Raw genomic sequence first — 16,760 nt, 5'->3', positions numbered from 1 at the left:
AATTTTTGCAGAAAATGAAAGCTGGTAGGGACTGGTGCTTTTGGACTGGGTTAGACGCCACGTCCCATAATCCCCAGCCCTTTGACGACTTCAAAGCAGGGTTCACCTTCAAAAGCTGGCTGCTCAAGGCTCATTCATGTAGCCCAAAGTTGCAGGTTGCCCACCCCTCTCTTTCCCCAAACTGCAAGGGGAACTCTGGGGCTTTAAACAGGAGGATGAAATTATCCAATCCCACTGAGGTCCTTGGAACTGGTGCTACCTGGAGAACGTGCCGTTAGAAAAGTGGAGAGAAGGAAGAACATGAAGAACTGGGAGCCACCAGTTGGCACCAGGCTAGAAGGCGAGGGACCGTGAGTTCAAGTCTCACCTTAGCTAGTCAGCTGGGCGACTTTGCTGTCTCAACAGCTCAACCCACCTTACAGGGTGGTTGTGTGGGAGGAAAAGAGGAAGGGGAAGGTGTACTGGATGCTTTGCCACTTTTGAGTTATTTGTAAAAAAAAATAATTGAGATGGGATAGAAATACATAATCTAGCTCCGTGGTGGCGAACCTATGGCACGGGTGCCAGAGGCGGCACTCAGAGCCCTCTCTGTGGGCACCTGCGCCGTTGCCCCAGTCCTAGGCCTTCAGCTGGGTTTTATAAAACCTTTTCGCTTTAGGCCTCCGCCGCTGTGTGCAAAAAAAAAAAAAAAAGGTTCAATCCATCAGTCAATTTCAACTTCTAAAAAAAAAAGATCTTGCAAAGTTGGAATTGATTGATTGAACTTTTTAGTCCCACCCAGTCTGCTGTTACCACCGCAGCCATGCCCACCCAATGGGCCATGCCCACCCAATGGGCCACGCCCACCCAATGGGCCACACCCACCCGACACCCAACGATACATAAGTGGGTTTTGGGTTGCAGTTTGGGCACTCGGTCTCTAAAAGGTTCGCCATCACTGATCTATCTCCTGCCAACCGGCCAGTTCTGAAGCATGCAAATGTGAGTAGATAAATAGGTACCACTTCGCTGGGGAGGAAACAGCGCTGGGTGATGTCACACTGGCCACCATGGAAACGTCTTCGGACAACACTGTCTCAGTGGCCTTGAAACGGAGAGGAGTGCCGCGTCTGCAATCGGAGTAAAATCAGTAGGGACGTCGATTACAAATAAATTAATTAACCTGGGATCAGAGCCTTGTGAACTGGCTTGGCTCTTTGTTCCCCAATAATCGTATCTCAGCGATCGGCTGCCCAAAGGCTCTCTCTCTTCTGGTAATGGGGTGGCCTGGTTGTGAGTGGGGTGATCTGCCCCCCTTTGTGCTCACAGTAGGCCTGGGCAGAGCAGAGACACCCCAATATCAACTCCCCTTCTTGTTCGGCTGATCCCCGAGCCGGTTTGGACAATGCCTTCTAAAAACAAAAACACAAATCTGTACTTACCCATGCGGTGTGTTATTAGTAAAGTTGAAAACTCTGGTGTTGCTGGCCGCAAGTGCTGATTACCTGCTATTGCGCTGCTACTCAGCGTTTCCATTGAGCAAGGTTTACTTTTCCTTAATTACATCTTTAAAATTGTCCCGAGGTTTTCTTCTCTCTCTTTTTGCCCTCTCCACACCTCACTCCGGTGTTGCTGATCTGCTTCCCAGAGCTCCTTACTAAGAGAGTTGCTCCGTGGCAGGCTGAGAAAGAACCCCCCCTCCCCAGTGGTGCTTTTCTCACTAGTAGCTAATCTGACTCTAAAACCTCCCTCTGCTGCCAGGGGTATCACCCCACCAGAAACGGAAATGTGTTCCATCTTTAGCTTTCAAAAGTCCATTGAGATTGACGGTGAGTAGTTGGTATTTCTTTGATCCTGAACTTTGCTTCCATAACTTCTCCGTGCCGGTTTTGGATTCTGCAAAGTTATCTTCAACTGGTGCACGGGCTCCCAGGACTTTGAGTCTGATCCCTATTGAAATTGTGGGTGGTGCTCCAACACTTCTAAGAAGAGACTGGGCAGCCATTTGTCTGAAATGGTATAGGGTTTCCTGCCTGAGCAGGGGGTTGGGCTAGATGACCTCCAAGGTGTCCCTTCTGATAGTCTGTTATTCTGAAATCTACAAGACTGGCCTTCTCCACTAAACAAGATATCTGTGGTTTGGGTTGGGTGTTTGTGAGTCTTGGGCTGGGGAAAAAAGGGGGGGGGGCGTTTGGGGCTGAAGGTTTTCTGTGTTTCCGTTTTGGACTATTGCTGATCAAGCAGCCGGCTTAACATATTTTGCCAGCTGCTGGGTGGGGAAGGGCAGTCAATCCTTAAATCTTAAAATAATTTTTGCTGAGCTTAATTATTGCACTCAACGCTGTTGGCTCCAGCTAGCAACAGCTCTGTTAAGTTTTCAGGGTTTGGGGTTTTAAACCAGAGCCGATAATATAAATACATTTCCGGAGAAGGAGCATTGTCTTGCTCATTTTAATTATTGTTTGGTTTAATTTTATCTTGCATCTGTTCAGAACGGTTCGTTTCATTTTGTTGCTTAACCTGCTGCTGCTGTGAAGATAAAGGGCAGAGCCCCCACTGATGGAAGGGGCTTGTCCATCTAGGGAGCTTTCCCCAGATCTGGCACCCCTTCAGCTGTGTTGGACCACAATTTTTTCTGTGGGGTCCTTGTTGCTCTCTGAGCTTGGTGGTTTTCTTGCAGACCTTTCATTACCCAACTTGGTAACATCATCAGGGCAAGGACTACCTGTAAAATTGTGTTGTGCAAAGACTGCTGATGTAACTTCATCAAAATGGGAAACGTGGTAGAGCTCTACTTGATAGGGAAGAGGCTCTGGGTTCAGTTCCTGAGGAGCTGTGAGAGTTGAAGTGGCTGATTCTGCGATAGGTGGACAAACAGCTGATGAGTAGCAGGACAAGGATATGGCCTTCCTATCCGTGCCTGGGATGCTTTTTTAAAGTCCTTGGTGGGTGGGGGGGTTAGTGCACCCTTGGAAAGCCCTCTATGGTGAATATTTGTATTAATGAACCAGATGGCATGTCAAAATAGGGGGTTCTGCATTGAGACCCCATCCAGCAAGCCCAATCCACGAAGCAGGAACCCCCACCGACTTCAGTAAGATATTTATACTGCACTGGTGAGATCGCACTCTGAATTCTGTATCCAAGTCTGGTCACCACAGTGCAAAAAAAGATGTTGTGACACTGGAAAGCGTGCAGACAAGAGCAAGAAAGATGATTAGGGGACCACATTACAAGGCATGCACTTCAGGGCCGAGCTTTGGATGCAAGGGACACAGCCCTTCAGATGCCCCCGGAACATCCTTCCCCTAAGCATTAAATAGGACTTTTTTTTTGTTGACTTTGGACTTAGGATACAGACCTGCCTGAAGCTGGCATGGTGGAGAACGTCTTCAAACCTCTTCTCCTTCCTCCTCTGCCAGCCTCAGTGCCCCACCGCCTTCCGACAACGATTTGCGTTGGGAGTCCCTGCCAGCTTGGCAACATCCCTCTTAACTGTTCTGTTCATAAAGAAGAAGAGTGCCCCCCCCACACCAGTATCTTTCTCCTGGCAGAACAAGGGGAGGGTCAGGCTGTTTATGAATCCTGCGACATGCGTGACTAATACAGAGAGGAACAGACGAGCGGCAAATCTGTTATTAAAACCAGGTGCAAGCTGGCAGACCCCCCAGGCTGGCATGGGAAAATTCTGGGTTGGAAAAGAGAGTCCTTGTAGCATCTTTTTAAGGCACCCCCCCCCCCCAGAGACCTTGTAATCCAGTAGCCTCTTGAAGAAGGAGCTGACTGGGGAGATTTCATAGCCCTCCTCCTCTTCCTAATCCTCCTCCTCCTCGCAAACCCCTCTCCCTTCTAGCACTGATGATGTTCCCTAGTTGGGTCATGAAACATCTGCAAGAAAACCGCCAAGCTCAGGGAGCACCAGGGACCCCTCCCTATCCTCCTCCCCCTCCCCCCACTCCTCCTCCTCTTCCTCCTCCCCTCCTCTGCCTATATAATAATAATAATAATAATAATAATAATAATAATAATAATAATAATAATAATAATAATAATAATAATAATAATAATAATAATAATAATAATATAAAGAAGAAGAAGGAGGAGGAGGAGGAGGAGGAGGAGGAGGAGGAGGAGGAGGAGGAGGAGGGACCTTGGAGGTCATCTAGTCCAACCCCACAGGCAAGAAACCCTATATGATTTCAGACAAATGGCTGTCCAGTCTCTTCTTAAAAACGTCCAGTGTTGGAGCATTCACCGCTTCTGGAGTCAGGTTGTTCCACTGATTAATTGTTCTGTCAGGGAGTTTCTCCTTAATTCCAGGTTGCTTCTCTCCCTGATTAGTTTCCATCTGTTCCTTCTTGTCCTGCCTTCAGGCGCTTTGGAGAATAGCTTGACTCCCTCTTCTTTGTGGCAGCCCCTGAGATATTGGAACACTGCTATCATGTCCCCCTCGTCCTTCTCTTCATTGAACTAAACATACTCAATTCCAGCAACCGTTCCTTATATTACTAGAACCGTCCCTCAAACTTACTCCCTAGAAGTAAGTTAATGCATCTGCCAATGTTTGGGTACATGGATCATCTGTGGAATGGCCACCAAAGTTTTGCATCCGACTTTTAATAGTGGGGTGTGGGAGTTAGCTTGAGCTGCTGTGATCAACACAATTCATGTGGAACTGTTGGGAGTGTAGACTTGTTCATTCAGATTGCGGTTGGGCCACACCCATGGGGGGGGGAAGGCACTGTATGAATAGAAGTTGCTTGTGTTGTGGAACAAATAATTGTTGGATGACTCAGACCCTGAAAAAAACCGTTGTTGCATCATTATTTCTCGGGCTCCTTCGATGAGCAAAGCGCTGTCCAAGAGTCTGTCAAGGGAACGGAATACAGGCAGTCCTTGACTTACGGCCACATTTATGGCAGAAAACCGGGCCACAGCAAACAAGGGGTTTGATTAATGACTGCCAGGTTCATGTAAAGGCCACTGCCAAAAAAAAAAAAAAAAAAGATGGAATCAGGTCGAGTGATGTAGTGACCCACTTTATAACCCTCACAATTATGAGTGTAATTGCCAGACTCAATTGCGGTCGTAACTCAAGGACTATCTGTAAAAGAAAACACAGATTAAAAAGAAGGCTCTTTAGTGTCTTGTAAAAATGCAGATGCCAGGTATTAATATATGCCAGAGGGTTGCTAGTTGGGGGATGATGGGCATTGCCGGTCAATACATCTGGGAGGCAGGTAATTGGGGTGTCAGAATAACAGAGCTGGAAGGGACCTTGGCGGTCTTCTAGTCCAGCCCCCTACTCAAGGAGGAGACTCTGTACCATTTCAGTCTCTTCTTAAAAACCTCCAGTGATGGAGCACCCACAACTTCTGGAGGCAAGCTGGTTGATTACTCTCACTGCAGGAAATTTCCCCTTCATTCCAGGCTGTTTCTCTCCTTGATCCGTTGTTTCTTGTCTGGCCTTCAGGTGCTTTGGAGAATAAGTTAACCCCTCAATAGCAGCCCCTCAAAACTGGAATGCTGCTATCATGTCACCCCTAGTCTTTCTTTTGACTAGACTAGACATACCCAAATTCTGCCTGGGAGGGGGGAGGTACTCAGACACACATGCAAACTCCATACACACGTGCACACAGATTTGCTTGCAAACGTAAAGGGATGCCCTTTCTGAAAGATAAGTGCTTGTGCCAATGCAGCTGTTTCTGAATTTGTCTTTGGTGTGGAAAAAGAAACAAGGTGATATAAATAGAATAAGCCTGTTTATTTTAAGGTTGAGTTGTACGGAAAGTGTATTATTATTATTATTATTATTTTAAAAAGCTAGGTAGAAGTCACTTCATACGCTTCTGGAATTTTAGTCTTTAATGAGCCTGTTAGAAACACAGTCTTCTAGGTTTATCTCCCTGGGGGGAAGTGGATAAGGATTAAATATGTGGTCAGTGACATCAACACTTTTTCCCTTATGTAACTTTTGACACTCCAGTTAGTGTTTGCTTATTAACGAAACCAGGATGCTCTTCCAGATGGGAAAAAATGTGGCGTTGGGTTGCAAAAGTCCAGATTAGTATCTGGCAGACCAAAATAGCTACTTATCTTCAGGTTGCAAGGAAGCTTTGTACTTCCTGGTCATTACCCTCCTCCCCAGTAAGGAATCTCACAAAATGGTTTGAATAAAGGATAAAAGCCTCAAGATGCAAGAGGTGGGCTTGACAGAGTTTGCTATAATTTGCTGTCCCTGATAATACGGGTTTACCTGATCCACAAGTCACACAAATGCAAAATGAAGCTAGCCAGTTTAGGATTCAACGTATTGTGTTATTGCATCCAGAGATGGTGATTTATTGGAAGATGATACAGTACCAGTTTGGTCTAGTGGTCGTGAGAGCTGACTTATTCAAAAAGTCAATCCAGTGGGAGTAATCAGGGGAAAAAGGAGAAGAGGCTGTCCTACTACCAGCTGCCTGGACAATATAAAGAGGGGTCTTCAAACTTGGCCCTTTTATGACTTGTGGACTTCAACTCCCAGAATTCCTCAGCCAGGCACACGTGCCTGGCTGAGGAATTCTGGGAGTTGAAGTCCACAAGTCATAAAAGGGCCAAGTTTGAAGACCCCTGATATAAAGGGATGACCCTGGGATGACCATGGTGGATCTGAAGGAGGGAGTGTGATACAGAGGCGGATGGAGAGTGCTGATCCATAGATTGGCCAAGGGACAGACAACAGTTTGATGGAGGTGAAGGAATCCCCAAACACCTAGTTCATCCAGGTGTTCATCCCCAAACACCTGTCATCCAGAGATGGAAACTCTTCTGGTTTAAAGGTCCCTCAGAAAGATGAACTCCACGTTCTTCAAAAGCTGTGGCTCTTTCAGATAATTTATTACAGGGGAAAAGGTCCAAAAGACCAATAAACTGGTATTTCGGAGGGGAGAGGCAAATATCACAAAGTACAGGTAACCCTTGAATTATGGCCACAATTGAGCCCAACTTTTCTGTTGCTAAGCAAGACACCTGTTAAGCGAGTTTTGCCCTATTTTAGGACCTTTCTTGCTAAGAGTTGTTAAGTGAATCATTATCATTGTTAAGTGAATCTGGCTTCCCCATTGGCTTGGCTTGTCAGAAGGTGGCAAAGGCTGATCACATGACCCCGGGACGCTGCAACCGTGAAAAGTACGAGTCAGTTGCCAAGTGTCTAAATTTTGATCACGTGACCCCGAGGATGCTGCAATGGTTATAAATGTGAAAAATGGTCATAAGTCATTTTTCTCAGTCCTGGCTGAGAAACTATTGTAAGTTGAGGTCCATCTACAGTAAATGAGCTTATTTTTCCTATTTTATTTCACTCCCTTTTGGCTAACTTCTCTCTCTCTCTCTCCTGTAGACTGTCAAGAGCTGCTTCTGCCCGAACCAATGGCCTACACGGTCAGCCCCACCCCGTCTGGACCTGTGGGGACCCCGAATTGCGTTTGCAAAGTGGAACTGTCCGTGTGTGGTCAAAATCTTTTGGACAGAGATGTGACCTCTAAATCGGATCCTTTTTGTGTCTTATTTATGGAAATCAATGGGAAATGGACGGAGGTAAGACCCAAAGATTGTCCTGAGTCTTTCTAAGTTGTGCTGAAAGTCTTCATTCTTACAGGTCAGCTAGATGCAATGACCAGGTGCATCACCAATGGAGCTGAGTCTGGAGATGTGGAAAGCTGAGACGGGGTCCTGTTTATGGGATGCCTTCTTTCCAAGGGGATAGACAGTTTTTGCTTTTTTGGGTTGTGTCCAGACAAACATCCTTTTGTCTTCTAGTATCTGACAGGTATCTCTTTTCATGTACCTAAAGGGATGTCAAAGAGAAGAAGGAATGGAATGGGGAATGGGGAATGGAATGGAGTGGAATAGAATGGAATGTGGAACAGAATAGAATAGAATAGAATAGAATAGAATAGAATAGAATAGAATAGAATAGAATAGAATAGAATAGAATAGAATAGAATTCGAAGGGATCTTGGAGATCTTCTAGTCTGCTCAAACTAGAGACCCTATACCATTTCAGACAAGTGACTGTCCAGTCTCTTCTTAAAAACCTCCAGTGATGGGGCACCCACAACTTCTGAAAGCAAGTCGTTCCACTGGTTAATTGTCAACACTGTTAGGACAGTTCTCCTTAGTTCTCGGTTGCTTCTCTCCTTAAATAGTTTCCATCCATTGTTTCTTGTCTTGCCTTCCGTTGCTTTGGTTCTCTGGTCCCCAAGAAAATGTCACCAGACAAACAGTGTTAGATTAAAGAAGACACAACACCATTAAGTGTTAAAAAACCCTTCTTGCTTGACATCTTAATACAGGAGACATTCTGTTGGCTTTTTGTAAAAACAGAATTGTAGACCTTTGATCCAAAATTTAATCTTCGCTTCATCTCTCTCAAGACTTCAGTACTTGGCTATCTAATTAAGACATGTCCTTAATAGGTCAGTTCTAAAATAGGATTTGTGGATCCGAGTGGAAGAGAAATAAAGCTCATTCCAAGCGTAGTTGTGTATTAATATTGTGTGTGTTCAGCTGGGAGGGGGCCCAGTGAGGCAAGATGGAGGAATTGAGTACATTTAAATCTTGAAAGGAGAGAAGCACAAAGTTGTCGTCTTTCTGACAATTCTGACAACATGCTTAGGAATTCAGTTAGAGTCGGAGTTGTTGCACTCAAAGAACCTGGCAAGTTTGTCTAGCTTTAATCTTGGTTACCTTTTTTGCAACGTAATATGTTGCTTGAACAGATTGAATTTATTTAGAATTAAGGCTACAGATAGTCCCTGACCCTCAACTACAGTCGGGACCCAAAAATTCTCGTGTGCAGTCGCCGTGTGCAAAACCCGTCTTCCATCAGTCTTTCCTAGGTGACAAATTAGGAAAGAGCTTTTGACATTTTCTCCACAAAGCAAGTACATTATGCATGAGCAAGCACACCGATGCTTGTTTTTGTGGCCGCTCTTAGTTGGCCCTTCTTGTCAGGAGGAGATGCCAGCATAAAACAGAAATCTCCCCTCCAGAGTTGGCTTAGCAATAGATTCTGACAAGCCCGCCTGCTGGCTGGTTCCGGTTTTCAAAAACTGGAATTATAAACTGAGGATAAATTCTGGCAGCAGAATTCAAAAGAATTTGGGGTCCTGTTCACGCCTGCACTCTAACGGATGCTTTATAGTTCTCAGATTTGGTAAAATACAGGTACAAATAGTCCTCGACTTTCAACAGTTAATTTAGTGACCCGTTCGAAGGTACAACGGCACTGGGGGAAAAAAAAGTGATTTATGACTGTTTTTCCACACTTACGACCGTTGCAGCATCCTCACGGTCACGTGATCAAAATTCACACGCTTGTCAGGAAAAGTCGTAACGTGGGGCAAACCTCACTTAACAACTGTCTCGCTTAGCAGTGGAAACTTTGGGCTCAATTCTTTATATCAGAGGTCCCCAACCTTTTGGGCACCAGGGACCGGTTCCGTGGAGAGAGGTTTTTCCGCGGACCGGAAGGTGCGTGGTTTTGTGTGCTGCCTGCATCCCGCGGATGGGGCTTAGCTTGTTTGTGCGGACCGGTTGCTGGCATGCCGTGGCCCGGTACCGGTCCATGGACTGGGGGTTGGGGACCCCTGATGTATGTAACAGAACTACGTGATTGCAAGAAAGATAGATGCTCTCCAATACTTGGGGTACAAAGATGCCCCCCCTCTGATGAGAGAGAGCTGGAATGACTCAAGGCTAACACACTGATTGCTCCTTAAGCTTTTGGGAAGCACCAGCCACTTTGGGGATAATAAATAAGTTTGTCTTATGGTGGCAGGAGTTGTAATTCTTCAGGAGACTCCCGCTTCTTAAGGGTCATTTTGAATTTGTCATTATGATGTGTGGCGGTGAATGTGGGAATTAATTCTTACGAGCTATGCGAACAAGTGTTTAGCAATCTGCGTGTTCTCAAGGCAGATGTTCCTATTGCTTTCCTTTGACAAAATGGCACCAAATTGGACGGACAGCATTGAGAAGGGAAGAAATTCATTGTCTTCAATGCTAATATATTCAGAGAGAAGACAGGCTGTACTGCCCAGCAGCTCGGAGCTGATATTTGCAAGCTGTTGGGGTTTCTCTGTGAATATCTTTTTATTATTATTATTTTAAATGGACCCTGCTGTCTTGCAACCAAATGTATTGCTACTTTCAGCAATTTTGCAAATCTGGTACCAACTTTGTTCTGGTGGGTGGTGGGGAGGTAGAGCCCAATCAGTCTTGCAAGATGCTGTTATTTAGGGAAGGTCCTAAAATGGGGCAAAACTCACCTAACAAATGTCTCACTTAGCAACATAAATGTTGGGCTCAATTGTGTATTTATTTTAGAGAAGCCTCTACTCCCAGGTTTGCAAATTCTAAGTATCTCGGGCTTTGTCTGGGAACCGGGGGGGGGGCAACTTTTTCGGCTTGTCTCTCTGTTCTTGGGTTGTTCTAGGCTTCCGCACGGTCTGCGTTCTGATCCTGCTGGCCTTTGCACGGAGCCTTTCTGATGGAGGCTTTAATGTTTTTTGGAAATATATATTTCCAGACAGCTGGGCTATTTTCAGACAGCTGTTTCACAAAGTCCACATTGAGGAATGAAAGGAACAAGGTCTGAATGGACTCTCTGTGAGACGCTGCGAGGCCAGGAAGGGCGGCAAGAACTGGGAGAGAATTTGTCACGGGAAGAGCACGGAGATTGCCGCCACGGCAGGCTCATCCCAAAAAGAAGAAAAAATGGAATGTTCTGAATGCTTCTTTCACATCTTGTCCCTTTTAACTAAAATAACAGTGGACTCATTCAACACAACGCAGTTGGCAATTTTTAATTAACCATCATTTGGGAAATAAGCCAAATTAGCCTTGCATTCCAAGGCACGGACCAGGGATAGGCAACTTTTTTCAGTCGATGAGTAACTTGAAGAAGAAGCAAGCTGGCCAGAAAAGAACTAATTTTGATTTGATACATATTTCATCTGTAACTGCTCTCTTATACGGGTTGCGTATGGCTTGTCTGCACTTGAGCAACTGGAATATTTTATTTCAGGTCTCGCTTTTGGTTAATGTAACCTTGTCCTGCTGCTTAAGAAGAGATTAAACAGCCATTTCTCCAGGATGGTACAAGATCCCCTGCTTGGGGAAAGGGATCAGATGATAGTTTGCACAATTTCTAAGATGTACAATTTCTAAGATGGTGGCCACAGTGGTGTTGCGATTGAAACTTCACCCAGTTTTGCCTGTTGCGATGCCCATAAAAATGGGTAGAGCTTTGATTGCGCTACTGAGGCCCCCATCTTGATTTTTTTGACCACCTTTTTGCCTTTTATCACCCAGGTGGGCCATCTCTGCAGGAAAGAGCAGATCTGCCATTTTTGGATCTGTGTATTTGCAACAGCTTTGTGTCACAGTCTCCTTCCTAAAGTTGAGCTGGCATCAAACACTGTTAATTTCATATCTGTCTGAAAGATGTTTAATGGGTTTTCCTCACCTCATTCATCCATCAAAGTGCACAGAGATTCAATTAAATAGCTCCTGTAAAAAGCATCTAGTCTCCCCAATTTAGACACACTGCTGTCTAAACAAAAATGCACTTTTCAGATGCTTTTTAGAATAGCAATGCAATCTAAATGGTGAATATAACGAGAGCCATTGGATGTACCTTGATCTGTAGCTTTGCTTTCTGTGAAGGAGTGGATAGGTATGAAGTTGCTCAAATAAAAGGAGAACTACAAAGAAAGCAAAAATATTCGTTTTTGCGGACACAAGCGTATAGCCGCCTGTGCACAGAAAAGCCACAACCAGCCACCAATGCCGGATTTCTAAGTTCTGCTGTATAATTACTACTAATACATAGCTGATTGCTTGATTGCTACCCTCCCAAACGATCATGTAGGAATCCGTTTGGAGAAGATAGCTTGAGTTTTTTCTACACTCTCCCCTCCCTGACAGCTGCCTTGCAGTAACTCGCTGTTCCATTTCCCTACCAACCTCCCTGTATTTTTAGCAAAATTACCATATTGTGTTTTGCCTTTCCAAACGTTTCTCTCCGATTTTTTGTTTAAAAAAAATATATATTTCTGCAGAAGGTTGGTTTCCCCCCCCTTTCCTGGCTCTTTTCTGCATCTTTTCCTCCCCTCCCCACGAGATAGACTTATTTCTAGCCTTCCAACATTGGCAGTTTTTGTTCTAACCTTTTCCCTTTGCCAACGCTGATAGATTTCAGAGTAAATAGTAAAAAGAGCCATTTGCAGTTTCCAACCGTAAGTCAGCTGCGGACGCTGCTGTCATAGGAAGCAAGGAAACGGCTGCTTTCAACAGAAAACGAAACCGTTGCTACCGAATGAGCTTGGTAAACTGGGGACCGATGCAAGCAAATGACGAGCCGTCCTCGCCTTACGGCCATAATTGGGACCAGGACTTCCGTTGCTAAGCAAGATGATTGTTAAGTGCGTCCAATTTTACGTCTTTCTTTGCCACGGTGGTTAAGCAGATCATTGCCGTCGTTAACGAAGCAAGAGGTCATTAAGCGAATCCAGCTTCTCCCATTGACTTTGCTTGTTGGGAGCTGGCTAGGAAGGTCCCAAATGGTGATCACGTGACCCCAGGATGCTACAACTCCCATAAATCCAGTGGTGGGATTCAAATATGGGAACAACCGGTTCTGTGTGTGGATGCCGTTTCCGGAAGACCATTCTGGGCCTGGGCAACAAAAAATTGGCTACCGGTTCTGCCAAAGTGGTGCGAACCGCCTGAATCCCACCACTGCATAAATCCATGCAGGTTGCCCAAATTTGGATCATTTGACCCTGGGGGATGCTGCGAGGATCCTATGTCTGAGAGTTGGTCATAGGTTGCTTTTCTCAGTGCCGTTGTAACATGGCAGGGTCGCTAAATGGATGGTTATAAGTTGAGGACTGCCTGTCATGTACGAAGGCAATTCAACTTTTGTACTTTTCGTACCACTTTATAAGGCCTCGGTAAGACCACACGTGGAATACTACATCCAGTTTTGGTCGCCACAATATTAAAAAAAAAAGATGTTGAGACTCTGGGAAGAGTGCAGAGAAAAGCAGCAAAGATGATTAGGGAGATGGAGAATAAAAGATATGAAGAACAGTGGCAAGAATTGGGTATGTCTAGTCTAGTGAAAAGAAGGACTAGGGGGTGACATGATAGCAGTCTTCCAATATTTAAGGGGCTGCCACAAAGAAGATGGGGAGAGAATAGAATATAGAATATAGAATATAGAATATAGAATATAGAATATAGAATATAGAATAGAATAGAATAGAATAGAATAGAATAGAATAGAATAGAATAGGACCTTGGAGATCTTCTAATCCAGCCCCTGCTCAAGCAGGAGAACCTATGCCATCTCAGACAGGTGACTGCCCAGTCTCTTCTTAAAAACCTCCAGTGATGGAGCGCCCACGATTTCTGGAGGCAAGCTGTTCCACTGGTTAATTGTCCTCCTTGTCAAGAAGTTTCTCCTTAATTCCAGGTTGCTTCTCTCTTTGTTCAACCTACTATAGGTCAACCTATTTTCCAAAGCGCCAGAAGGCAGGACAAGAAAGTTCGTAAAATGGGGCAAAGCTTACTTAACAACTGTCTTGCTTAGCAACAGAAATGCTGGGCTCAATTGTGGTCGTAAGTTGAGGACTTTCTGTAAAATCGACGCTTTGCCTGAGAAGGGACACGGTGGCCAAGGATTTGGATAAGAGGATGGGGAAAGGAGAATTAGAAGGTTATTGACGCTAAGGCTACAAGTTAGGTAAGCTAGAAGCACGCTTCAATTTCAGAAATAGCATCACTCTGTAGTGTCCCTTGCTGTGAAATCTCAGTGGGGAAAGCACAAACCACATTCCTGTTGTGTTTGTCGGCTTCCCAGGGGTATTGTAACAGTTTGTTCCTAAACCGATAAAGATTCAGCAGACAGTTATGTAAACAGCCAGTTGCAGTCCTCCCCATCACCAGCGAAAGGATTCTACCTTAATGTATGTGGAGATACTTTCGATCTAAATTGGAAGTCGTTCAGTTGCCGAAGTTCTTCTAAATTCATCCTTTTCATTTCTTTGCACCTGGCTAACAGGGTTTGATAACACGATACGACTAATCAACTAATAAACTTCTGAAAAGGTGAGCAACAGACTTGGTGAAGAATCTCGTGGGGTTTTAGGCAGTTGCTGAAAAGCCCAGTGGAGAAACTGTAAGGAAGCTTTCCTCGCATCCAGCAGGGTCTCTTTTAATCATTTTTATTTTTCAAAAGTGTTATTACACAAACTAATAAAAAAAATAGAACAAATGTATCCAGTAGTATTAAAAGACTGACACACCCACGCTGATAAGTACAGCAATAAAAGAGAGAAGAGGGCTGGTAATTGTTTTATGAATGGGACAACTAAGGAAAAAATTCCTGACAGTTAGAACAATTAACCAGTGGAACAACCTGCCTCCAGAAGTTGTGAATGCTCCAACACTGGAAGTTTTTAAGAAGAGATTGGACAACCGGTGTCTGAAATGGTATAGGGTTGAGCAGGGGTTGGACTAGAAGACCTCCAAGGTCCCTTCCAACTCTGTTATTCTATTCTATTATGAAGAAGAAAGTTGTTTTCAAGCTGAACCTCACATAAGCACTTCCACGGCAGTTTCACGATATATCCCCAGCTTTAAATTACTGTCAAGGAAATGTCACCTCATTCGTAAGGATTTGGTAAGCTTACTGTTTTTTCCTTCCATTTCCTCTCTTTGTAGATCGACAGGACAGAAACGGCGGTGAACAACCTCAACCCGGCTTTCTCCAGAAAGTTCATCATAGATTATCACTTTGAGGAGGTCCAGAAGTTGAAATTTGCTTTGTTTGACCAAGACAAATCAAGCATGCAGCTGTACGAACATGACTTTCTGGGAGAATTTTCTTGCACTCTGGGATCGGTGAGTGTTGTTGTGAATTTTTGACTACTAATTCTCTTGGGAAGAGAAAGAAAGTAGAAAATGGGATGGGAAAGAAGGTTGAATCCTTAAGCTGGTGGGAGCCATTGAGTCCGTCAAGCTCAACCCTCTGATCAGGTCAAGAATCTAAGGTGAAATGTCCTTGACACATGTCTCTCCATCTTCTGCTGGATGGGAAAGAAGGTTGAATCCTTAAGTTGATGGGAATCATTGAGCCCGTCAAGCTCAACCCTCTGATCAGGTCAAGAATCTAAGGTGAAATGTCCTTGACACATGTCTCTCCATCTTCTGCTGGAGGACATCCAGAGAAGAGGGTCCCACCACTTCTTTATGATACCTCCTAGATCAAAGCCCTACTTTCAGTTTCCTTAAAACAAGCTCAAATCCTGGTGACTTCATGGACTCATTCATATTGTTTCCTTGGCAACAGTAGAAAGTCTAAAGCTCTGGGCTTTTGTGATGGTCTCCCATTCAAGAGCTGACCAGAATCAACCCTGCTTAGCTCTCCAAACCAAGTCATATCACCCATTGAGACACATGTTACCAAAGGTCAGTGACATTCTGGATCCTGTTCTTTGGTACTAGACAGCTGGAAGCGCTTGAGAAGACCCGAGGGTACATAACACAGGGAAGGCAAATAAGCTTTTAATTTTTTTTCTACCTGGGTGCATGGAGTGATGTTATTCAACCTTTAATTCTATTATTTTGGAGCCTTGGAAAAAGGTTCCAAGCAAAATTTGGTGCTTTTAAAAACGGAAAGGCCCATCTTTGGGAACTGGCGATTTGTTTGAATAAAGTAAGCAATATGGTGGGGAGGGGATTCTAGGAGCCCTCCCCCAAATGGGGTTCAGGACTGCATGCAAGTTACTCCCTCCCTCCCCGTATAAAGGCATCGATGCTCCTGTCATTTATTCTCAGAGTCATTCAGACATTTGAAACTGTCTGTAACAGTTCAGTGAAGACATTGTGGCTACTGCTTGCTTAACGGTCTGAGTAGAGAGGACTTCTAGTAACTCCTTCCCATGTTGTAAGTTCTTAACCTAGCAGGAAGAATATTACTAATAAGGGAGAAAGTGCTCAGTAAAGTAAACTCTGTTTATCCTTTAAGTTGTGGCTGGAAGAAAATCCTAAAATAAATTTCCTCCCCCTAATTTTCTTCAGTGCATCAAAGGTTGGTGTTTGGTTGGGTGGGTTGAGCTGAGAGAACAACTGGCTCAAAATCCTCCAGCGACTTACCGGGGGTGGGGACTGAATCTGGGGTCTCCTGACTCCTAGCCTGGCACCTTCACCACTGAACCCCACTGTCCCCAGAGCTGAGAAGGAGGGGTTGGTCTAAATTCACCCAAGAGGCAAAAAACAAGGACCTGCGTCTCTCTATTCCTGGTCCTTCAGCTCTCCTGCCCACCAATTCTGCTAAGAATGTAGGAGATATTTCCGACTGCATGAAACTAGCTTTGCTAAGGGTTTGTGCGGCTTGGTTTTGCATGATGGAAGCTACATTTAGCAGGTAGCCATGGGTACCAGCAGTGGGCAAAGAGATGCCAGCTTGCAGCTCATCGCTCTTGACTTAGCGATGCCTGCATTGAAGAATGAGCAGCTTCCTCTGTGGGCTGAGAATTCCACACGTCTCTTACAAATGGTAACCCTTATTTCCACATTTGCCTGAGAACGCCCATGTGTGCCTGTGGCTCACCAGGCGTGCATATCTATAAGGACATATGCAAATGGGATGTAAATCTGCCCAAACTCTGCAGCTCCAAGCACCTCTGCCAAAGAGGGCCAACAGCTGCCTTGAAGCTGCT

At 44.8% G+C, this 16,760-nt stretch overlaps 1 protein-coding gene across 2 annotated transcripts in view; it reads left to right on the top strand.

Moving 5' to 3' along the window:
- Window positions 1–7,378: 7,378 nt before the first annotated feature.
- Window positions 7,379–16,760, top strand: part of CPNE2 (copine 2) — a 45,550-nt gene continuing 36,168 nt past the window's right edge. For both annotated transcript variants that reach the window (XM_015822953.1, XM_015822952.1), the window contains exons 1-2: window positions 7,379–7,563; window positions 14,761–14,940. In XM_015822953.1, coding sequence (XP_015678439.1) covers window positions 7,396–7,563; window positions 14,761–14,940 — 348 coding nt within the window. In that variant the 5' untranslated portion in view covers window positions 7,379–7,395. The remainder of the gene's footprint in view (window positions 7,564–14,760; window positions 14,941–16,760) is intronic.

Source organism: Protobothrops mucrosquamatus, unplaced genomic scaffold (genome assembly GCF_001527695.2).
Source record: "Protobothrops mucrosquamatus isolate PMUCROS unplaced genomic scaffold, P.Mucros_1.0 scaffold1729, whole genome shotgun sequence".
Taxonomy (NCBI): domain Eukaryota; kingdom Metazoa; phylum Chordata; class Lepidosauria; order Squamata; family Viperidae; genus Protobothrops; species Protobothrops mucrosquamatus.
The sequence above is the reverse complement of the archived record's forward strand: the minus strand, read 5'-3'. Positions and strand labels throughout refer to the sequence as shown.